This window comes from Aedes aegypti, chromosome 1 (assembly GCF_002204515.2).
Source record: "Aedes aegypti strain LVP_AGWG chromosome 1, AaegL5.0 Primary Assembly, whole genome shotgun sequence".
In the NCBI taxonomy this organism is placed as follows: domain Eukaryota; kingdom Metazoa; phylum Arthropoda; class Insecta; order Diptera; family Culicidae; genus Aedes; species Aedes aegypti.
The window spans coordinates 108,214,807-108,240,393 of NC_035107.1; the positions used below are offsets into that span (position 1 = coordinate 108,214,807).

At 36.1% G+C, this 25,587-nt stretch overlaps 2 protein-coding genes across 5 annotated transcripts in view; one reads left to right on the forward strand and one right to left on the reverse strand.

The window, feature by feature from the left end:
* Positions 1–22,305, reverse strand: part of LOC5576472 (thioredoxin reductase 1, mitochondrial) — a 35,453-nt gene extending 13,148 nt beyond the window's left edge. The window contains exon 1 of one of the 4 annotated variants that reach the window (XM_021844803.1): positions 22,224–22,305. In XM_021844803.1, the coding sequence (XP_021700495.1) occupies positions 22,224–22,290 (67 nt within the window). In that variant the 5' untranslated portion in view covers positions 22,291–22,305. Of the gene's footprint in view, positions 1–6,077; positions 6,426–16,181; positions 16,555–22,223 lie in introns of those variants that run through there. The other 3 variants (XM_001662615.2, XM_021844792.1, XM_001662616.2) reach the window with 3 other exon arrangements.
* On the forward strand, positions 15,454–23,298 carry LOC5579259 (C-factor). Its single transcript, XM_021844814.1, has 4 exons — positions 15,454–15,951; positions 22,356–22,407; positions 22,474–22,664; positions 22,831–23,298. Exons 1-4 carry the CDS (start codon positions 15,826–15,828, stop codon positions 23,203–23,205), a joined length of 744 nt encoding a protein of 247 aa, XP_021700506.1. The 5' UTR covers positions 15,454–15,825; the 3' UTR covers positions 23,206–23,298.
* Positions 23,299–25,587: the final 2,289 nt, after the last annotated feature.

Consider the following 25,587-nt stretch of genomic DNA (forward strand, 5'->3'; position numbering starts at 1 on the left):
AAAAATAGTATTGATCGACACAATAGTTATTTTATAATAAACATTTGAACTCTTAACTTCCATTAAATGAGCGCAATCTGGTGCATTGATGGTACTTATATTCTTTTTAGCTAGTCAGTCTTATAGAGGAAATGGAAAACGTTAGTTTATGATAATTCCGACATATCAGCCAAACGGTCAAAGACGATTCAATCTTTACAGTTGTTCAATAGCAATTGTTTAACTAAAAACCTTAATACATATACAATGACCCCAAGAATTTTTGAGAATTGTTAAAATTAATGTCACCGTAAATCTTGCAAGACATTTGTAATAATAGTTTCAGCTGAACCGTACAGGAATTCTATCACAAAAAGCTGGGTTCTCTAACACTCCACAACAATTTATCAAGAAACGAGCTCAGGAACCAGCAAACATCTTTCTAAAAAGTAAAAAACATGCAGACTAATTTGAAACTCGTTATCAACTTAGAACTTTTTATAACACATAGAAATATCTTCCTATATAATCAGTTCATATGTTGTTCTTCTATAATTTTAGTTATTTTTTGCCTCGTGATCAAATTTGATTATCAATCAGTACCTTTTTTATAAAATACACATGACTAACCCTTTGGGATCCGCAGACCTGCCCAGATTTCTGTGAGAATCATGTATCACATTCTGTTAGTATCCTGTTTAAAATTACGAGAGAATTATGCTCAAAATTCTGTCAGAATTGTGCCTTGAGTTCTGATATTTAAAATCTCTCAAGATTTATTTCAAAATCCGTTAAATGGAATCAGTTAGAATGTCGTCCAAAATTTCATAAAAAATGTCACATTTCTCGGTATTTTGCTTAAATTCTTTAATTCTTAAGAAGGGTAGACAATCGTCGCCGTCAAATGGAAAAAGTCGGCGACGAAACTAAAAGAAGCATCGTCATCGTCACTCAACCAGTGTCGGATGACGATTTGCCGCAGAGATCCAGTCACATAGGCTCAGCGTCATGACGAACAAATACGGTTCCTTCGTCATGGGCGAATCTTCGTTCGGGAGCACTGAGCCGACTAAAAATATGCATCGTGTCTTCGACAGATTATGGAATTTTTTTGAAAAAAAAGCAGAACACGTCTGGAATCGAACAAAAAATCTCTGAATCGTCAACTCCACGCGCTTACGAACAGAACTATTGTAGAACCATGGATTGAGCGGATACAAGCAATTATGTGATGGAATTCGTTGTTTGGTGCGTAGCAAGCAAATATACAGTAAACGCCTTCTACTTGTGAGTAGGGAAAGGCGGGGCTGTATGGTCATACGGGGTAATATGGGCCACCTATCAAGCATAACTTTTCAATCCGACGTATCTGTAAAAATAAACAATTCGAGATTTGCTTTGCATGGGTTCGACAATGGCATAATCTACATATTGAGTCCACAAAAAATTTTCTAAAATCATTGTTTGAATTTTTTAAATAAATTTCAATGATGGCCTATGTGCACTTTACTCAGTGTTTTTAATTTGGCTACATACACCCTACGTTTGCAAAGCGACTCAACTGACAACATTTTTCATGCTAGCACATACACCGTACATATGCTCATACGTTTTACTATAAGCAGAACCAAAAAAAAAAAAATAATAATCAGCAGGTACGTCATACTGTTTCCGAATCACTAATCATGTTTGAAATCGAGAGATTCGGATTCCCATAGCTCACGGGTTAACAAACTGATGTGGAGCATCATCAGTATTCGGTTCTAGACAATATTTCTAGCGTAACATTTGAAAAGGGCCTAACTGCAAAATGTAAACAAACTTGATTATTCATTATTCGTATCATTTTTTACGTAAATTACTCCTACATACTCTTACAGGCATGCAAAATGCATTATTAATGGTAATTTTATTCAAATTTAAAAGGGCCTATCTGAAAATGATAAAACTAAGAGGGCCTAACTGGTCATAAAAGGGCGTAACTGAAAATTTCCATCAAAATCAGATTGGCCCTTCCGTGCATTTTTAATTTTCCTCCATATTTTTCAATATTTAGCCATTGTATAGTGTTTTTCTCACATAATGGAACCTGATGAAATATTTGAAAAGGGTCTATCAGCATAACGTAAAAATTGAGAAATGCTCGATTGAAGATTCTGTAACATATTGATTGTTACTATTTTAAACTCATTGCTATCTAATAGTTTTAAACTTTTGTTCGGCACTCATAGTCTATTACTGGGCCACGTAACGTTTTAAATCTAACATAACATAAAAACTAGTAACAAATGTTGAATTCAAACATCATTGGCAGATAGGCCCTTTTACGAGTCTTCAAACCAGTTAGGCCCTTTCAATTAGGCCCTTTAATTGAACATGGTTTCAGTTAGGTCCCTCCAGTTAGGCCCTTTTATTTAACATAGTTCCAGTTAGGCCCTTTGGGAATTTGTCGATTTTATTGATTATTGAATAGATTTTCAAAGTTTTAGAACATAATCAATCGATTATGTGAGAAAATCAACATTGAATATTGAAAATTCTTTATTGAAGATTCGGTACTATATTGATTATTCATATTTCAAACCCTTTCTCCTATATACTAGTTTTATACTTGTGTTCACACTCATAATAGTCTACTAGGTGACCCATAACGTTTTAAATCCTAAATAACAAAACAACTCGTGAAAATGGTTGAATTCAAACATCATCGGCAGATAGACCCTTTTACGAGTCTGCAAACCAGTTAGGCCCTTTCAGTTAGGCCCTTCGATTGAACATGGTTTCAGTTAGGCCCCTCCAGTTAGGCCCTTTTATTAAACTTAGTTCCAGTTAGGCCCTTTTGGAATTTGTTAATTTTATTGATTATTGAAGTGATTTTCAAAGTTTTAGATCAAAATCAATCGATTAGGTATGTGAGAAAATCAACATTGATTAATAAAAATTCTTTATTGAAGATTCAGTACTATATTGATTCCTATTTCAAGCCCATTCTCTTTTTTACTAGTTTTATCATAATCTTAATGCGAAGTTAGTTGAAAAACTGATTTTTTATCCTGAAAAAATATCAATTGGGTCCTAAAATTTTTAATGAAATCTTGTTTTTATTTAATAACACGAAAAAGCATGTTATTGTAACTACTTTAGCAATTTTTCCCGCTCAAATAATGGCTATAACATGTTTAAACTTTAATTTAAAAATTTGGTTCATAAATGAACCTTGACACTTTTGATCATGTTTGACGTTCGCTTAGTCGACAAAAACACCACAGGGGTTTTAGTTCGACCACTGGGGTTGTTCCTATCTGACATTTCGTAAGGGACACGGGACTTCTTCTTGGCATTACGTCCTCACTGGGACACAGCCTGCTTCTAAGCTTTGTGTTCAATGAGTACTTCCACAGTTATAAACTGAGAGCTTTCTTTGACAAGTTGCCATTTTTGCATTCGTATATCGTGTGACAAGTACGAAGGTACTCTATATTCAGGAAAGTAAAGGAAGTTTCCATTACGAAAAAACCTGGAGCGACCGGGAATGGAACTCTGATACCTTCAGAATGGCTTTGCTTTGTAGCTGCGGACTTAAACTGCTCGGCTAAGGAAGGCCCTCAAGTATAAAACAAGTAAAAAAGTGAATGGGTTTGAAATAGATATAATCAATAAGGTACTGAACCTTCAACCGAGAATATCCAACATTTAGCTATTACATTGTTTTTCTCTCGCTTTATCTTATTTAAAAACTATGAAAATCACTTCAATAACCAATAATATCTACAAATTCGAAAAGGGCCTAACTGGAACTATGTTTAATAAAAGGGCCTAACTGGAGGGGCCTAACTGAAACCATGTCCAATCGAAGGGCCTAACTGAAAGGGCCTAACTGCTGATGATATTTGAATGCAACCATTTTCACGAGTCGTTATGCTATTTGAGATTACTAACGTTCTGGGCCACGTAATAAACCATAATGAGTGTATAACACAAGTATAAAACTAGTAAAAAAAAGTGAATGGGTTTTAAATATCAATAATCAATATGTTGCTGATTTTGTATAGAATAGTTTCCAATATTAAGCTTGTATGATATTGTGTTGTTTTCTCACATAATCATTAAATGTTGTCGAAGAATTATGCAATTCACTTCAATAATCAATAAAATTAGCAAATTTAAAAAGGGCCTAACTGGTTTGAAAATTCGTAGAAGGGCCTATCTGCGGATGATGTTTGAATTGAACTATTTTTACAAGTTGTTGTGCTATTTCAAATTCAAATCGTTGTGAGCCACGTAATAGACCATTATAAGTGTCGAACACAAGGGGTTATCCGAAAATGACGTCCATCAATTGGGGCCTCCTCCAATGGGGGGATGTACGAAAACGTGACAGTGCATGGATTGGGTAGAAGGGTTCTAGAAATCCCGAAAAACGATGGAGGTCATTTTTGGATCTTCCCCAAGTATGAAACTAGTAAAAAGCGAATGGGTTTGAAATAGGAATAATCAATATGGTACTGAATCTTCAATCGAAAATTTCCAATATTTAGCTATTATATAGTGTTTTTTCACATAATCGCTAAATTTTGTTCAAGATTTATGCAAACCGATTCAAAAATCAATAAAATTAGCAAATTATAAAAGGGCCTAACTGAAACCATGTTCAATCAAAGGGCCTAACTGAAAGGGCCTAACTGGTTTGAAGATTCATAAAAGGGCCTATCTGCCGATGATGTTTGAATTCAACAATTTTTACGAGTTTAACACAACAATTGAGATTAGAAACATAATGGGCCACGCAACAGACTTTAATGGGTGTCGAACACAGGTATGAAACTAGTAAAAATGCAAATGGGTTTAAAATAGGAATTATAAATGTGGTACGGAATCTTCAATTGAGAATTTCTCAATGTTTACGTTTTGCAGATAGGCCCTTTTCAAATGTTACGCTAGATTTCTCACAAGAACTGATCTCCATCTATTTTGATTACTCACGGCGCCGTCCGGTGCTCCTGTTAGTCGAGTTGAAATTGGAAACATTCGGTAACTAATATTCGTTGTAGTTGAACGTAGAAACTGACGAATTATCTAATTTTATTCAGTTTTTTCATAACTTTATTAGGTTTTATGGAAATTTGCAAACCGGTGTATGTGCAACTTCAAAACAATACTGGTGTATATGACTTGACGCCTTTGAAAAACGAACTGTCAAACCGACGCATCAAGCAAGGTGTATGTATTAATCAAGGTACGGTTTCGTCGAACCATCATGGTGCATGTAAGCACCACAAAGCAAAAGGGTTTATTCGATAATATTACCAGTTTTTCAATCTAATTTAAAACAAATCGAAATAGTTTAATAGTGGTTAGAAACAGTGTTCTTATGTGTTCAGTGTTCAGAACTTATAGTAGACACAGCAATAGAAAAATATGCAAAATATTTTAAACAGGATTTAAATTGCTTTACATTATATTCCATCGCATTTCTCTCGAATCCTTCCGAATGTTAGATACGCCGATTTGAAAAATGATACTTGAAATGCAGCACATTTTATGCATATAAAGATAGTGGACTGAGGGTAGCTGAAACAAAGTATCATTGAAATTTTCATGGCCTCAGAAGTAAGCAATCGCTTAATGTGTCCATCATGCCTCTAATTCCTCTAAATGTTCCATAAGGCAGCGTCCAATAGTTACGTAACGCTAAAAATGGAAATTTTTGACCCCCTCTCCCCCTCCGTAAAGCTTTTCGTATGACAATTTTTAAATTTTTGTTTGAACCGTAACGCTTGAGCCTACTTCCCCCCCCCCTCCCCCTAGAGCGTTACGTAATTCGTGGATGCCGCCTAATACGCCGCTTTGTAAACGATATCTCAAGTGAACTCTTTCAGAACGTTTTTTAAACATTGTTTCTAGCTTCAATGAAACGGAACTACGAATCAATGAAAATGCATGATCACCCCTAGCAAAACAAAACACATGTGTAGTAAACATTGCGTAAAACTACACACTACTATCGCTCGCCGGTTCGGCAGCTACCCCGACAGTAACGGTATTTGTAGCAACAATTCACACACTCATTCTCATTCCATCCTATCACTACTACTTACTCGCCAACAACGTAGTGTTTGTGCTCAGCAGTCTCGTGTAGCGCACACTTATAAGGTTCCCTACACGTCGCGCGACTAGCAGTGACATTTCGTGCAACACTTGCCGAAATCGTTCGCTCTTATGAAACTTACTCCACTCTAGGGCACTTTAATTTTCGACTTATTTAACTTGCGACGATGCGCTGTAAGCACGCATGTTCCAAAAATTTCACTTATTGCAGCAGAACAGCGAAGAGAACAACTTTTGAACCTATTACTGAATGGTGTGGGGAACTTTCTCTAGCACAAAATACACTTTCTGTCAAACTTCGTTTCGAGCTCGACGCGAACCCGAGCAAACACAACGAGCGAATGATGAAATAAACATCGGTGAGAGAGCTACAACCGAGCGAGCGCTAGTTACGCAGCTTCTTATCTGTGTGTGAGAGAGAGTCACCATGATGCATCACATTCTTTCAATGACTGCTTATGGATCATGAATGGGGATTTGGGGGAGTAGGGTGGTTCAAAAAATCGTTTCAGCTCCAAACCGCTCATTCGATTCTAGAAAAAAAATCTGAGTGTCCTCCCATAATTTGAACTGATTTGGAGGAAAACTTAGAAAAACTTAGTTGATAACAATAGCGAAAAAAAAAACAACAAGAAATCTTCTAATTTTGCATGATTTTTAACAATTTCAGAACAATATTATTCATCTAGATCCTCATAATCTCCGTTGTCTTCTAAAATTCACGAATAAATAAATACTTTTTCAAAAATTTTCATTTTTCGAATTAATTTCTTACCGATGGGGTGATATGAGAACCATTTTTTAATAAATTTACTTTACACTTCACAAATCTTAAAATCTGGAAATTATTATTTTTTTCATTACACATGAAACACAGACAAACAGACGTAACAGCTTGAACAATTATCAATTGAAAAAATAGTCACATGAACATTTTCGCCCAATGCTAAGAATACTTCATTTGGCCAACCTCAAACTAGGTGGCGGTAGTGAGCCAACGTCAAACTCAAACAAAAGCGATGCGAGCGCCACGAGAGGCCAACTACCTAATATTAGAATTGGGCGCTTTTCTGCTGTGCGATGGAAATAATTAGAGTGTTACGTCTGTTTGTCTGTGCTTGAAAGTTATTAGATTGAATTTCAAAGAACATTGTAACTGTCAAACATCATATACTATAACGATGAAATGTGTAAGAGCTTTTCGGGACAATAAGGGTAGTTTTTTCGTACATTATTAATCTACTTGTCAGCTTTGGGGTTGTATGCTATTTCTTATGAAAATTCAAGAATTTATGCGGTTTCAACGGGTGCTCGTTTCATCACATTAGCGAAACTGCCCCGACTTGATACGTGGTCTCCTACGTGAGAGCCGGTTATTACATCACCTACACTTTTCATCTCAAGTTAGAAGTGAGTAGATTTGTGTGCATGACTTGAAGTCAAAAGATGTTAATGTTTCCGGATATTGATAATTATTAAGAATATAATTGAAATTAGTACAAGTGAAAAGCTGAATCAGTGAGTCAATTTAATTTGACGGTAAACTTAGTGGTGGAGTAAATTGTTTTTCTTTCGAAACAACCATTTGTGCGTAAGTAAAAGTAATCAATGGGATAGTAATCTCAACATAAATAAATTCTTCTCCGTGCAGAGGAGCCCCCCATGAACTGATATAAAAAGTTTGATCGCAATACGCAGTTGAAAAGAAAGGTCAATTCAAATAGATCAGAAATTTTTACGTAGCTTTAATTCATAATCTCGCCCACGACATACGAAATTAACAAGGCAGGCTCTTTAGTAGTATAAATATCGCATGTTCAAGTAGCTGTCAGTTTTCGGAATATATCACCTTCTCAATATTGTACACTGTGATCTCGCCCAAAAAACCAACGACAACCAGTGTGTAGCAGTAAAACATAGAAACCATGTTTATTGTGTACTATCTTTCATGCCAGATGCAGCAATGTTGCCTGTTTACAAGATAAGAGCTGTTGAAGAATTTTCGATTGGATATAAATAAATCAGTAATTGGTCTTCGGCAAAGTTGTAGGGTAGCTGATAAATTTATATGACAGTATCGACACAATACTGACTCTCAGCCTCAATGGCTCATGGCAAAACACTCTGACCGATTGAATGAATTGCTTGGTTTTCCCATAGTAATTCTCATACAAACTTTGAAATGCTTGTGCTGTCTCAACTTTTATCCAAATGAGCTTAAAATATGGAGAGAGATACTCAGAATCTGAATCTGAGCGGTGTGAAGCAAAAACAATATTTTGAACCACCCTAATGGGGGCGGCCAACCAACAAGAAGGTTGGCTTGGTCAGATGCAGCTTTACAACGACCGTGAATTTCCATTTCGCACGCTAATCCCAAGGTGTGATTTTCATGATTGTTCAAGGTTAGACAGGTACTAAAATTAGGTTTTCATTAGCGGAGACAAGAACGAGATGCGACAGCGAGGTCTATTTACCTACACGTTCCGGGCAGAGGACAGTAGTTTATGTACGGAACATGATTCAACCTTTCTGTTTATCTAAGTTGAAACCCATCACTAGTGAATGGCCCTTCGAAATACATTCAAGGAGGCGACTGAATGTAAGCGTGACTTGCACTTTCTAAATCTAAACGTGTTTAATCTATTGGCTTTAACCGGTTCTACCAAACAAAAAGCTTTATTGTTTGCGTCCATTTTAGGCAATGTTGTAAGTATAAATGCATGATTGATGTGTTCAGCATCAAATCAGACCCACGGTACTGTTAATCCCTGTAAGGGCAATGTTATGTTGTGCTCATATAACCTTAATCTCCATAGTGTTTTACATACTTATGTGGTGTATGCCACCCTTACATCGACAAATTTGATGAGAGTATAAGATAACAATAAAATAAACGAGCATAGGCTCGGAGTCTTCTTACGTTGACTCTAGAACGAATAACACGTCTTTCTTTCATTATCCACCAGAAATACAATAGTATTACAATAGCAATTCATTATCCCTATAATCGACAGTGAAATCGCTTAAAATCTAATCTTATGATATAGAAACTTATTGTTGAGTTATTTTTTGTATGCGCTCAACCAGATTCTTGATTTTTCAAATCTACACTGTTTGACCCATCAACCATCTGAGACATAAACCATATAAATACTTGATAGCCTTACATTATATAACAAGCATGATGACACTATTAAAATACCCATTTACGTGCAAAGGTTTTTCGAATCGATTTGAAGCCTGTACAAATGCGTAAAATATGGGCGTGATCAGTAACGCATTTGAAATTTGTATTGGATTTTGTGTACAGTAAAACCTGTTTTATTTCTGTACTTTTGTTATTTACGCTCTTAGTTTTATTGATATCATAACACATCGGTCGCTGAACTGTAATTTGAAATGTACCGAATATTTTTGACAACTTATCAATATAAATTAACTGACTTCAAAAATCAATAAAAACTAAAAGAAACAATCCTCCACATGTTGGTGGTTCAACAAATATGGCTAAAATATCATGTATTGACCGCACTGATGAGCACCAAGAGAAATCCTAATTTTTCACCAATCTTCATATTTCATTGCAAAATAATGTAATTATCTTCGAATAACTCCCAATTAGATATGAGCTCATTAAGGTGAAAAACTTTGATAGAACGTCAAAATTGAAAATTTTCTTCCTTAGACACTAACAGTGTTGAAAAAAGTAGTATTTGGTGTAATATTCGCACTAACGACATGTGAAAGGGAATAGCTTTCATTACAGGCATTTTGTCACCTTGCTTTCTTCGGCAATGTTTTTAGACTCATTCTTAGCGTATTTTGTTCTAAGGGTTAAGAATAATTGGACGTTTAAAACACAAAAAATAAGTTTTTTTTCATATAAAATCCTATATAACTTTCAATCGCTATGCGCACAATGTAGACAAAACCAATCGATGTAACACTGGAGATATTTTCATCGTACAGCAAAATAGCGCTCAAGTCTAATATTTGGTACTTGGACAACAGCTCACTCGTGGCGATCGTGTTCGATTTTGACGTTTGCACACTACCGCCATTTGGTAAATATACTGTTTTAAGTAAACTTCTTATTTTAGCGCACAAAATATCAAAAATAATGAACAAAGCTAGCTAAAATTTCGTACACATATAAAAACAAATTTTATACCTACACATGTAACATGGTCAATTGGCAAATAAAGCTCTCAGGTAATAACTGTGGAGCTGAGAGCAGACTCTGTCTCAGTGAGGACGTAATGTCAAGAAGAAGAAGATCAGGGTATCTACTCATTTTCAGAAATGAAATTCCCAAATATTTCCACGTTTTTCCAGATTTTGAAAAATAATTCCAGGTTTATTAAATGCTCTAAAATACACAAATGACGAATGATTAAATTAAAATGACTAAACATTTATTTTAAAGTATAGATAGTTTGGCTTTGAAACACTTAAAATATTTCAAGAATACTTTTTTTATCTGTATGTTCTAAATGTGTAAATAACATACAAAAAAAGAGAAATTTGACAATTTTTATTTAATTTTCACCAACAACAAAAATGTTTATAAAATGATCTGAATATGTCTTTAATCATCAAAATGAGATATGAAAAAAATATCCTATTTGATCTTAAAAAAAAATAACCTTTCCCTTAAAATGGGATTCAGACAAAGACAAAATAAAGACATCCATGTTTCTTTCAGCTGCCCAAAAATTTATGGCGCATAAGGTGATAGAGCACAATCTATGATGCTGTGAAAAGTGTACTGAGATCTGTTAAACATGGGTACCAATACCAAGGCAACAAATGTAGTACTAGAAGTGGTACCTATTCTGAACCCGACTACTATGTCTCTATTCGTCTCGTATTCAGATTTATGGATGTCCATAGCGACGTCCAGTTGATATCTTGGGGAAATCAGGGCTGGTTGCAACTGAAAGTCTTGCCCGAAAAATAACCAAAAATGAATCAAAAAGAGACCAAAGAACCACGATATAAGAGTTTGATTCCTCATTTAAACAGACATTTCTCTAAGAATTTTTTAAGACTTTTTTCAATTTCTCTTGTTATTACGACACGTATTACTGCTGGTTTAACTGTAAATGTCTTCCACAAATTACTCCACCTCTTCACACTTTTTCATTAAAACTACACTCCTGCATCTACCACGGCTGTTTTTTTTTTTATTACAAACCATGGTTTAGTTCAAAAGATCATCATATTGGTTGTTTCTTTATCATGGCTAAGATTCCATCAGAAACCATTCCAAAGATCGTTTCAGACATTTTTCAAGAAAGTCCCAAGTTATTCAGAAAATTATCCATTGAATCATCATTTTTTTTGTTTGAAAAAAAAAATCCGATGGAAGTCTTTAAAGATTTTTTTCAGTTATTCATCCAGGAATATCTCCAGGGAAATGCAAAGAAAAATTTTCAGATTTGTTCGCAGAATTTTTTTTTTCTCTGATAAACTTAAATGAGTTCTAACTATGCCTTGATAAAATAATGTCCTATAAGGATTTTAAAGAAATTCGGACAGAATCCTTAAAGAAATTTATCTATAAATGATCAGAGCAATAACTGTAATAATTGCTGTAGTATTAACTGGTGTGGAATCCATGGAGATTTGGTAATTTATTTGAAAAATTATCAGTGAAGTGTTTGAACCGCTGCAATAATATGTTGTTGAAATGTTGGAGAATTTCTTAGAAGAAATGAGGAATCCCAGCTGTAATTAAAAAAAAAAAATCTTGTAAAAGTTTAAACTAGCTTTGATCTTTATCTACATGCCTTTAGAGCGTTCAAAGCTGCTTGACTATCCGAGAAAATATATATCTTTGCAAACCTGTAGTTTCATTTGAGGTGAACATTTGTGCAGTCAATGATGGCTTGTATTTCAGCTTGGAACATTTTGATCAGACTTTTGCTGAATAAACCCAGTTTACCATATTAGGTCTCAGTCCCCAGTTAATCCTAGTGCTTTATTGCAGATCCATAGGACATTGCTAAACCTTGTTTAGATGAGAGTTCCGACTCTTTTTTTATCCAAAGTAACCCCAAGGTTTAATTTAAACTTCATTAAAAGAAAGTTGTGAAAGCTATACCTTTTCCCTTACGGTAAAAGGCACGAAAACAGTTTTTGATTGGTTACGTTTAACCTCTCACTTCTACACCATTTGAGATTAATATTTGACACAATTTGCAACCGATCGGTCTACGAACCAAGATGGCCATATCATCTGCGTATCGAATTACCTCAAAACCTTGGTATTTTAGATTTTTGAGAAGTTCGAGAAGTAGAAGAAACCACAGTCAGGACGATAACACTCATCCTTGAAGCCATCCCTTAGTAGATCTTATAGATGTTTGCGCACCTCCTAGATCAGCAGAAATTGTCCGATCCTTAAGCATAGTCATAATCCATTTAGTAATACTTTTATCCAAGCTCCTTGCTTCCATGGCTGAACTCATAGAGCCATAGTATACATTATCGAAAGCTCCTTCAATATCGAGAAAAGCAATGGTGTAGTACTAAATTCGGTTTTTTCATCTACTTATCAGAAACATGCCAATTCACAATCTTCTCCGATAGCAGGTCACTACAGATCGTGAGATCAATAACCTCTAGTCGGATAGCATTTACAAAAGTAGGAGAATTCCCTATATTACACATGTTTATGGTGTAAGACGACATGTAGTTCAACAGACCTTCTCCTCGTTTATCAGTATAGGTGCTACTCAAAATTGCATGATGGTCGTTTGCATCGCACCATATTATGAATTGGGCATTAATTTTCTTATAGTAGTTAATAAAATTAACGACCGAAGTTAGAGGCACATCTTCAACATCTCCAGGACAGTAAGCAGAAGCAATACACACCTCCGTTTACCCCTGGATAGTTGGCACCTCCACTTTGATCGCAACAATAATGTCTCTACAGATAAGTTCTGTAACTGGGACAAATTGTGTGTCCCTATGTACAGGAATAGCTATTCGTGTTTGGGACTGACTTTCGTCGCACAAATCTCTACAGCTGCTTATGTTATGATAAAGATATTTTTCCCTAATAAATGGAGACTAGTTAGTTCTCATTGTGGTCTTTAAATTTGTCAAGTTAGATTTTTGGATTGAATAGTTCTAACGGTAATTGAAACTCCAAAAGAAAGTGTTCAGAAGCTAGCTGCTAATACTGAATTCAAGTTCTGATTAAAGACCTTTATGGGGTTGGGTTTTCTCGACTTCCCAGGCATAGATCATCTTCGTGTTTGCCAAATCAAGCATGATTTTTCAAATCGGCGTATCTAACACTCAGATGGTTTCGAGAAAAATGCGATGCAAAATATTTTAAAGCATTTTAAATCATGTTTAAAATGTTTTGCATTTTTTCTATTGCGATGTCTACTATAAGTTGAAAAAAGAACACTGTTTCTAACCACTATTAAACAAATCCGATTTGTTTTGAATTTAATTGAAAAACAGGTAAAATTAGAGAATAAACCCTTTTGCTTTGTGCTGCTCACATACACTATGGATGATTCGTCGATACCATACCTTGATTGATACATACACCTTGCTTGATGCGTCGGTTTGACAGTTCGTTTTGCACATCCGTCACGTCATATACACCAGTATTGTTTTGAAGTTGCACATACACCGGTTTACAAATTCCCATAAAACTTATTAAACTTAGTAAATTCGTCAGTTTCAACTTTCAACGACAACGAATATTAGTTTCCGAATGTTTCCAATTTCAACTCGACTAAGAGGAGCACCGGATGGAGCCGTAAATAACAAAAGCAGGAGGAGAACAGTTCTTGTGCGAAATTTGGTGAGAAATATTGTCTTAAACCGAATACTGATGATGTTCCACATCAGTTTGCCGACCCGTCAGCTCGCTCAACTGTGGAAATCCAATTCTCTCGATTTCCAACATGTTTAGTGATTTGGAAACAGTATGACGTATCTGGTGTCCGAAATTTTATGTTTTGATTCTACATATAGGTCGCTTTACTATGAGCATATGTACGGTGTATATGCTAGCATGAAAAATGTTGACAGTTGAGTCGCTTTGCAAACGAAGGGTGTATGTAGCCAAATTAAAAACACTGAGTAAAGTGCACATAGGGCATAATTTTGATTTATTTCTAAAAATCAAAAAATGGATGTAGGGATACTTTTATAGACACAATAGGTAGATTATGCGTTTGTCAAGCCCATGCAAAGCAAATCTCGATTTGTTTATTTTTGCAGATACGTCGGATTGAAAAGTTTGGCTTGAAATGATATACAAATGCAAAAATGGTCAATTGATGCTCCATTAAGAATTGGATGTGCTTATTAATAAAATACAAAAAAGTTGAGAGACAGGCTCAATCCCAGCTGGAAATTAAAGCTAGATAGAAGAATAAGACCAAATTCTGTCTTCTATTTTAAACGAAGGATTGAAATACCAGACGAAAGCACTATCTTGTACATAGTGCAAATGAAGTGCTCTTATAAATGTCTACGCAGCTTACGCTGTATGTAGGTATAATACAATACTCACAAACGTTCAGAAACCTTTGGATGTAGTAAACAGGCAATCTGTGAAAAGATACCGTGCATCGTTCGAAACTACACTGTAAACTTGGCATTACCCTTTAAGGTGTAAAAAATACCCACTTTTTTCTGATATAAGAAGCTGTCAAAAATAGGGGTATTTCAAATTTTTGCATAATGGGTAAATTTTGCCCATTTGTTAGTTCCAATGGTTTACTCTTTAATGAGTGAAAAAAATCTTTATCTTTCGTTGCGACCGAAGTCGTATCCTGATTGCAGGTTATTGAGCAGTATCTTGCAGGTTAGTGATAAATCGAGATTTGTTATCCATCTCGTTCTTAAATAAAGAAATATTGATATTCTTACAGGCAGGTGTGATATGTCATCAAAAATCTTCATTACGGCCTGGAGCGAGACGCCGCACAGAAAACTGCGACCATGTCCGAGGGCTAATTATATGAAAGGAAGCATGTCCAGAAGAACGTTAACTAGTTGTTAATTAATAAGATTTATTTAAGAAAATCCTAATAAACTGCAAAACAAAACGCCCAATGATTTGTGTGCACATTATTCATAACTATTAATTAATTTCATATAATAATGAAGTCATAAAAGAGAGTAAAATTTACTCTCATTCCAAACAAAATTCATTTGGAATAAAGGGTAAAAATCACTCGTTGACTTGACGTACAAGCGGTTTACTCTTTAATGAGTAAAGGCCCTTTACTCTTTTTATGAGTTAAACTAGTTTCTCTCAAAGAGGGTACTTTTTTACCCTTTAAAGGGTACTTTGGTCTTACAGTGTACATTCATTCCTTGATAACAATTAAAAATCCGTCAGTGGAAACAAGTGGCCTATCTACAGTTAAGAAAATTACAGCAATTTGTGATCAGCTGAGTATTTCAACTGCGAATATCTGTTGGATTAACTTGTAATCGGAGATTCCAACTAACAAATCCATCGTCTTATTCCGCTTAATAATAATTACGCTAGTGTGAGTATCGTTACGTCATTGTGCAAGTCTCTCTTGTTCAGACCAGACTCTTCACGAGGGTTTTATTCGCAAATACAAAATACATACGCCAATCGTCACAACCCGCGGTTGCTTAGTGCCAAAAATATTCAACACAAAACGAGACGGAGAACATTAAATTTAGTGATTTGGTGTTAGTAGGTACCTAGTGTTTCAAGCCATGAATTCGATCCTAATAACCGGCTGCAACCGAGGTCTCGGCCTTGGGCTGATCAAGAGCTTTTTAAACCTTTCGGCCCCTCCGAGGCACATAATCGCAACTTGCCGCAACATACAGCAGGCCGAGGTAAGTAGTTTTAATTTAAACCAAAGTAGGCCCTGCTGGAAGCGAATAGTTTCCTTCGGGTAACTAGATGCGGAAAAAAGCAGCTGAATCATGATCATCGCAATGAGCGAGACCGGGTGCACATTGTGGAAACATCGAGAAGTAGGCACTGAACGTGGGACACATGACATGTGCTTGAATGTCCGTACTTCTAGTGAAACGAGATAATTGCACATCATGAGTCAACTTACGATTGATGGGCGCCATGTTTTAATCCTTTCGTTGGTTCTTGTAGGTCTTCTTCTATGAAGTAAAACACTGTCTGTTTGTAACAGCTGCTGCACAGTTTCACTGGTGCGTCAAAGCGATGGTTTATCACAAACTTTTATCACTGAATTTCCACAAAAACCGAGTGCAGAATCTCTGATTTTCACCACGCCAACTGGGTGTTGTAAATACCGTATTGATCGCAGTGAGGTTTCGTCGTACACTAGCCTGCTCGGTGACGTCTGTTCGGTTCCGGAGAGACGACAAAACGGCGCAATATGTGTCTCTCGCTTGAAATGGTGTGCTACACAATCTTGGCTTGGAAGTAAATACCTTTGGTTTTATATATCCACACGCTTCATAAATTCCCTGTATCGAGCGGGCACGTATAAAAACACACATACATGAATAGAATCCCATTCATTGAACTTTCCGCCGGCACGCGAGGGATGTAATGTGACTACCACATGTAGCGGCGCTACATGTTCCAGCAGGTTCTACGCTACGCTACGTGATTATAAGATGTATTTCATCATCATGATGTGTCACGCTGCATGATAGGATGGTCCATATATCGGAAGGAAAGCAATAATTCAACCATTTTTATAATGCAATTTCCTATCGTCATAATCAAAAATCTCAGTTAATTAGAATGTAAAATAACATATATTTTCATTTTCATTTATTTTTTATAATAACCCAAAATATGAATCTCAAAAAGTCTCAACAACGCCATGAATAAAACATTATGTGATACGGGTCGATTCTAAAATTAGTTTCGTGGGCTTATTCACAAATTTCATAACGCTGAAGGGGGTGGGTGGGTGTCCTCACGGTGTTACGGCCCATACAAAATTTGTAGAATATTCATGCAAAAAGCGTTACGAAGGGGTGGGTGGGTGTCAAAAATGGCCATTTTCAGCGTTATGAAATAAATGAATGAACCCTCGTAGGGCAAGAAAATCAAAAATGCGAGAATGGCAGCAAGCAACCATTTCTTAACATTCAGAGCATTAATCTCAACATTACTTTTCAGAAATTTGGATCTAATTAAAGTCTCGAAAATCGTACAAGAACTTACAGAGATGCATTTTGAACAGAACATGAGCTTGGCTTTCGAACAGAACACAGTTTACGGCGTGTTCAGAACATGAGCAGTGAGTTGGATAATTTCGATGTCAATAATACCTAGTTTCAAAATTAAACGCGTTACAATCAAGCATGCTGGATTTTCATCACTAAATTGATCACGTGTTTCTATATTCAACTATGCTCATGCTCACGTGTCCAACTGCTAATATACACTCAGGCAAATGGACTATCGATAAACATAGGAACCCCTTATGAAAATTCGCCACAAGGAATCGGGTTGAAATTCATAAATTTGCCTTATGAAACCGAAATTTGAAAACAAAAATAGTTTTCGCGGCAACCTGGAATCGAACCAAGGACCTTGCTATCGATAGACTCGTACGTATACCCCGCGCCTATCGACGCCTTGGTGTGGAGTGATGCTAAAACGATACATAAAGCGTTCGTATTGCGATAATCGTTCCATCTTTCATAAGGCAAAAAGTATGAATTTCGATAGTCCAGTTCGCTGCGTGTACATGAACTTGAATAGGTCATGAGCAAATACGTCTCTGGTGCATAGACACTAGCGCTAGGCGATTTGTCTTTTTTTAATTGCCATAGAATAGTATACAATGGGCTTATTCTCAAATTTCATAACGCTGAAGGGGGTGGGTGGGTGTCCTCACGGTGTTACGGCCCATACAAAATTTGTAGAATATTCATACAAAAAGCGTTACGAAGGGGTGGGTGGGTGTCAAAAATGGCCATTTTCAGCGTTATGAAATAAATGAATGAGCCCAATGGGTCGTATGAATAAAATGTAGTAAAGGGGCCCAGATAGCCGTAGCGGTAAACGCGCAGCTATTCAGCAAGACCAAGCTGAGGGTCGTGGGTTCGAATCCCACTGGTCGAGGATCTTTTCGGGTTGGAAATTTTCTCGACTTCCCAGGGCATAGAGTATCTTCGTACCTGCCACACGATATACGCATGCAAAAATGGTCATTGGCATAGTAAGCTCTCAGTTAATAACTGTGGAAGTGCTCATAAGAACACTAAGCTGAGAAGCAGGCTCTGTCCCAGTGGGGACGTAACGCCAGAAAGAAGAAGAAAGAAGAAGAAAGTTGAGTTTACTACATTATCGGTAGTAAACGCTATATGTGGAACACGAGTGGAACATGTTTGTGTCATTTCTCTTTCTGCACCTTTCGAACATACTACAAACAACGCGTTGCTATGAATAAAGGTAGCATTTACTACAAAGCTACTGGTAGTTAGCTTCGCAACCTCTGAAGCTAATGCTTTGAGATTGTTGAAATGAATGGAATAATTAAAATTTGAGTAAATATCATGGGAAAACGATGTCAGCTTTGATATTTCGAAAGGTATTTTGAGATTATTTTGATATTTCGAAAAGAATTTTAAGATTCCGGTAAGGAATTTTGATTTTATTTGAGAGATCTGGTATTCTTCTGGCGTTAGAGAGCCTAATTCTCAGCTTAGTGTTCTTATGAATACTTACACAGTTTTTAACTGAGAGCTTTTTAATGCCAAATGACCATTTTCCATGTGAATATCGTGTGGCAGGTACGAAGATACTCATTACGATAATTATGTTCAATCTGGCATTACGATAATTATGTTCAATCTGGCATTACGATAATTATGTTGTTTCTTAGGGATGTCGGATGGATTTTAGCTAATTCTAAAGTAATTTTTAATTTTGTGTAATGACTACGGCATTCTCTGATTTCCTTTGGAATTCTGGAATCCCTATAGTAATTCTGGGTTTCCGATAGGCATTCTAGATTTGTTATAACAATTCTGGGATTCTTTTGGGAATATTGTAAATCCGGTATTTGATCTGGCTATTATTTTTTTGAAATTATTCGGGTATCAAGATGGTATTTCTGTAAGAATCTCTGAGATTTCAGTGAGATTCCTGCAAACTCTGGTCTGAGTCTTTGGAATTCTTGTAAACTTTAGATCCCTTTGATTTCCAGTTCCGTTGGGATTTCAGAGGAAATCTTCAATTATAGTATAAACATTTGATTGTCTGAATGTAAAAATGAAAAAGAAAATCCTTAATTCAACCACTATTGTGAGAATTTATTATTATTTTTAAGAATGCAAGGGGTACTACCAGGAAACCTACCGAAATAACAAGAATACCACAGAAATACTAAGAATTCCATATCCATCATCGGAGTTCAACATGCTGTTTTTATTTAATTCACAGAGGAAGCTCAAAATTCTACCACTATTTCATCAAATTCTCAGTACTGGAATCATGAAAATGTTAGGAACTTTATAATACCATAATTGCTGTATAATCTCAAGATCTTTTTATAGGACACAGATTTTTAGCTATAATTTAAAAAGTCTCAGAAAAATCTATGTAATCATCATCATAAAATTCACTTGCACATAAAGGGAATGCTAGATTTATCACAAACTTATACTTCAAAACGTGTAAAATTACATAATATACATGAATTAGTGTCCATGCTCGATTACGCGATGTATAGCGGGAATGTCGTAATATTCATATTTTCACATGATTTGTCGTGTGAATAAGCGATAAATTTGGCATATATGCATGATTTAATCGTTTTTAAGTGTCACTCTGAATGGAATTTTCTAAACGTGCAGCATCACTCTGCACTCTGAATAGAATTTTCTAAACGTGCAGAATCAGTCACTGCTAATGTTCGAAAGTAGTAGGTACTACATGTTCGAAAGGTTTTTTATTCATACCAAAAGTGTAGTAAACTTTGTGGATTTTGTTTTTGAGTAGATGCTACATGAAGTAAAGTTCAACGCTTTTTATGCATACCGCCCAATGACTCAAATTCATGTTCATACAGGGCACTGTTCAACATCAAACTGGCAAGAGAACTCTCAAATAATATTTGTGCCGAATTTAAAAAACATTTTCAGCAGTTTCACAACAAACTTTAGGTGACAATAATGTACGATTTTAACATAGCTAAGGAAACATTTAGATTGAGGATTCTACGGAATTTTAGTCCGTACGATGTATTTTTAATTGAATCGAAGACCAAATAAATCAATAATGAGAATTTGATGCAATTTATGAATAAAACTAAACCAATAGTTTTGAACGGCTATAAAAGAATAATTATTGAGCTGTTCTCTAATTAAAAAAGATAATAGCATGTTTTTTTAAATATAGAATTTATGCATTGATGAAATTCTCACAACCTGAAATTCCTTAGCCTAGCAGTTAGAGCCCGCGGCTACATAGCAAAACCTGCTGCTGAAGATGTCTGGGATCAATTCCCGGCCGGTCCAGGAACTTCTCGTAAAAGAAATCACCTTGATTTCCCTGAGCGCGCTTATTTTTCGGAAGGTTCTGAAAACAAAAAAATCGTGTGCTCTTCTCCACATAAAAAAATATTAACACTTCAGTCGTCACGCTGTTGTATTTTGTACAACACTGTTGACACTGGAAATCTTAACCTAGAGGTGGCGCAAGCCACTTGAAGGTGAATTTTCAATGGAACATGAAATGTGACCTTCAGTGAAGTCTTTATAACTTTGTTATTTTCTAACCAAGCTTGAAGCTCTTAGAATCATTCTTTTTATAAAAAAAATATGTAAAATTTGTGGAAAATCAAACCTAGTCTTAGTTGAAAGTAGTTTTTTCTAAAATTTTCGTTTTTTCACTAAAAAAAATCGTCTTTGTTTGGTCATAACTTCCTGAATACTTAATCGACTTCAAATCTTTTTACATGCTTTTGGAGAAGATTTAATAGTTCCTAAACATTGATCGCGAAGCAGGTAGTAGTGTTTGATCCTTTGCTCGCGTCACTTGCTCCTGCGCGGGCGAGTGATGTGAACAGGATCAATCGTGTTGCGCGTCGCTCGCGTGGCATGATAAATTAGTGGCGCGGATCGCGAAGCAGGTAGTAGTGTTTGATCCTTTGCTCGCGTCAAATTATTTATCATGGTCTAATCGCTTATCAAATTGAATTCTGTGACCCAACGATCCTCCCCATTAACAAACTTCCCTCTCTTTGTGGAGATGCAGAGGAAAACACGGTTTCCAAATAGCAAAGGTTACACACTAACATTTCTTCCTCCAATCCCACCTGACTGCAAGGACGTGGCCGGCGCCGTTATTGACCCTGTATAAATAGAGGCACTGAATTATGTATGCACACTGAAGAAGATTATGGCCAATCCCAGCCGAACTTCTATTTGATTCTTTGTGCATTTTCACTGACTTCGGTCAATCACGGAATAGCAATTATGAAAATGAAGCTCAAAACCTGATCTCCGGTGAAAAACAATCCAATGTATATTCGACTTTCATAATCTACCTGTACAAGCCTTCAGAATCGCACATGATTATTTTTAAGGGCCTAGCAATTATTTTTTACCGACAGCCTATAAAATTTTACCTGTCTTCGGGACTTCCATAGTTATTAGCTAAGCGTTTGCTTTGCCGTGCTTTGCCTATTGGCCATTTTTCCATTTTAATATCGTGTAGCAAGCACGGAGACAATCTGTGCAGAAAGATCCTTGACGAACGGGATTTGAGCCCGCGATCATTAACATGGTCTTTTCTGAATAGTTGCACGTTTATCGCTACGGCTAGGCCAAATCATTACTAGTTTACTGATAAGAATTGCAATTTAAGATATGTAGGGTGCTACGAAATAGACTTGTCTCTAGATTTCTGCATTAGTTATTCACTGCAGTTTAATACATAAATGTGATCAACTACGTGCAATAATGATAACGTATTTACTGCTGTCACTAGTATACAGCACGTTTCAGATGACGTCATCGTTTTATCACCATATTCCCTGATTATAGGGAACCACGGGCATTATCAAACGGCCAATGGTGACTTTCACTTTTTCTCACTATTCAGATAGTGATTTTTATCAATGACGTCACTAATCGCATCTGGTAAATTCACCGACCTGGTTGTGCAGTATGACGCCTGGTTTCTGGAACACGTGTTCTGGATGTACAACATAAAAACGACATTTTAAACACACTTTTACAAGATTACTTTAAATTACTGAGATTCCCACTTCACTTTCTATTCACAGGAGCTCAACTCGCTGGGGAAGCAACACAGCAACTTACACATTCTGCAAATAGGTAAAGCTTAAAATGCATGTCCCACTTGTCTTAGCCCCGCCAATACTCTCGATTATCATCCACCAGATTTGAAAGATGTCGACAAGTATGACCAGTTCGTGCAGGAAGTAGAAGCCATCGTCCAAGATAATGGGCTGAACGTGTTGTTTAACAATGCCGGCGTATCACCCAAATCGACGCGTCTCAACTTTGTCAAGAGCGATGATCTGATCGAAACATTCGTGACGAACACCGTTGCGCCGATAATGCTTACAAAGGTACCACTGCACAGATTACCCTTCACTAATCATGTAATTTTGAAGTAGGTGGAACTAGACAGTTTTCCTACTAGAAAAGTCCACATGCATCGTTAGCACCTCGTTGCCACCCAGAAAACACTGCAGTAGATAATCTTTAAGTAAAGACTTCCCTCTCAACTAACAGGCCTTCGTTCCCCTGCTGAAGAAAGCCGCCGAAGTGAACGCTTCGGCCCCGATGGGTCCCCAAAAGGCGTGCGTCGTCAACATGAGTTCGATACTGGGATCGATCGGTGCCAACTCGGATGGCGGATTGTACGCGTACAGGACTTCCAAGGCCGCTTTGAATGCGGCGACCAAATCGATGAGTTTGGATTTGAAGCCGAATCAGATAATGGCAGTAGCTTTGCACCCCGGATGGGTTCGTACCGATATGGGTGGGTCCAAGGCGCCACTCTCGATAGAGCAAAGCTGCAACAGGATGGTGCAGACCGTTATGCAACTGGGTGAGAAACATAATGGCGGGTTTCTGCAGTATGACGGAAAGGAACTGCCGTGGTGAGTTGGTTAATGTCCAGAGTTGATATGTGGCGTATATTTGTTGAAATTTCAATTAAATTGGCATTCAAGTTAGATCATTATGACTAAATGATTATTATTATCATGTTTTGGGTTAAATTTCTGGAAAGAAATCCGTTTATGCAACTTCGGAGAACTTCTTCTTCTTATTTCTGGCATTACGTCCCAACTGGGACAAAGCCTGCTTCTCAGATTAGTTCTCATGAGCACTTCCACAGTTATTAACTGAGAACAAAAATTTATGATAACAACGTTAATTTGACAGCTGCTATGGATTGATCCGACTGATTTTCTACGTGTATGTGGAGCGAAACAAAATGTACTGATGAAATCAGAAAAAAAGCGTTTCATACGAGGAAACTCATCAATCAAACGATTTCATTCGCCGTGTTGTGTGGGTGTAACGTAGTTTGTATAAGTAAATTATGTTTAACATTAATTCTTATGTGACTTCTGGTTATCTGGGTGTAGCACATATTGAAAGATCCATAATAGTACGGCACACACTGGAGCAGATCGCTGTTTTCGACGGCCAAATACTCTGGATTTGCATCCTGGAAATATGGTGTCTTTGACAAAGTATTTTGGAGTAATAGTATAGTATACTACATTTTTATACCTTCGGATTTGATCTAGACAAGTTCAAACTGACGTGGATGGCACTATGTGCCACTTTATTAAAAAAAAAAAGGCAAAACATAGATTTTGACCATTTTATGCTACAAAAAATTGTCAAAAAATATTTAGTCATCAAACTTTTAAAGTTTAACAATAACAAAGCAAATTTACATCATTCAATAGCAATTTTCAGATTTAAGCCTGATTTGCCTGAACTGCTACGGCAAATGAAATGTAATATGTTGTTAACAAAATGTAAATTAAATCTTAAATTTGTTTTACCAAATTAGGATGATAGTGTTGTCTAATAACACAGAACACCTAGATATAAGAAATGAATGTAATGTTTGGAATGATACTAATGAAAAAAAAGAAAAAAAAGGAAGTATTGCCAAAACATACCAGAATTTTTTTTTTTGCAATATCTCTTCGTGATAGGCTGTTTTTCATCACGCCAATCTGTCATGAAACGGCCTACTTTTCTGCACTGAAGTGTGTAGTGCGGGAATAGTCATTACGCAACTGAAACGAGTGCTTATCTTGTCTAATAACACAGAACACCTAGATATAAGAAATGAATGTAATGTTTGGAATGATACTAATGAAAAAAAAAAAGAAAAAAAAGGAAGTATTGCCAAAACATACCAGAATTTTTTTTTTGCAATATCTCTTCGTGATAGGCTGTTTTTCATCACGCCAATCTGTCATGAAATGGCCTACTTTCCTGCACTGAAGTGTGCAGTGCGGGAATAGTCATTACGCAACTGAAACGAGTGCTGTAATGGTTCATTACGCAACGCTTTCTCATTACGCAACTGTTTTGAGTTACGTAATGAATCATAACACAACAATTTTTCAGAAATTGTAAAATAATGTTGAATGTATTCCGATATAATGCCTGATACCCTTATGTGGTCTTCTACGAAATTGCGAAAAATGTTGTACGTAAGGTACCATGGGGCAAGTGGGTAATGGATTTCGCATTGTTGGGATTCTTCAAATGCTAGAGACCTTAAATTAAAACAAATGAGGTCGTGTATATGTTTTAGCTTGACTCCCACTAAATATAAACAGTATACTGAAATTGATTATTATGTAAAATTGAAGAAACAAGTTTTTGGAAAACGTTTCTTTACTTTTCACTTGCCCCACTTGAAAAGTTTATCGTTTTGAACAATAATTCAAAAAACAAACAGTTACATTCACGATTTCTATTACCTTTAACATTTGTTACGGCGTCCCAATAAACAATAACATAAATAACATGTAAACAAAGAAAAATTTATTCTTGTTACTTGAATTTTCTTCTGTTCAGTTATGCTTGTTTAAATGAAATCAAACGGAATCCTTCAATAAAGTATTTAGAAGCTTTTTTATGTGGATACATCTATACCCCATTTTTATGTTTTGAACTTGCTTTATATAGACATTCTACAAAATTTCCGTGCGTTCTCTTATATTGGAAGTTTTCAATCAACGTCTTCCTTTTAATCGGCTGTCCGAAGTAAACTAGTAAGTAAGTAAAATAATTATCGTAATATTTGACAACCTTTTTTTAGAGAAGTTCCATTATTTGGCCATGATAATAGCATTTAACGCTTTGAGTATAGTGTTTCTTGAATTATCAGCACATTCTGCTGTTCTATGATAATTGCGAACCTTGTATACTTATAGAGAGACCTACCTATAGAGAGGCTACCTAAAGAGAAAACACAAATTCAATCTCTAATGAGAAACTTCTCACTTG

What these genes read in the sequence shown, in the direction of transcription:
- LOC5579259 (XM_021844814.1), top strand. Translation starts at nt 15,826, where the DNA reads ATGAATTCGATCCTAATAACCGGCTGCAACCGAGGTCTCGGCCTTGGG. An exon ending in GCAACATACAGCAGGCCGAG is followed by an intron (nt 15,952 to 22,355) that starts GTAAGTAGTTTT and finishes TTCTATTCACAG; the next exon opens with GAGCTCAACTCGCTGGGGAA. An exon ending in CTTACACATTCTGCAAATAG is followed by an intron (nt 22,408 to 22,473) that starts GTAAAGCTTAAA and finishes ATCATCCACCAG; the next exon opens with ATTTGAAAGATGTCGACAAG.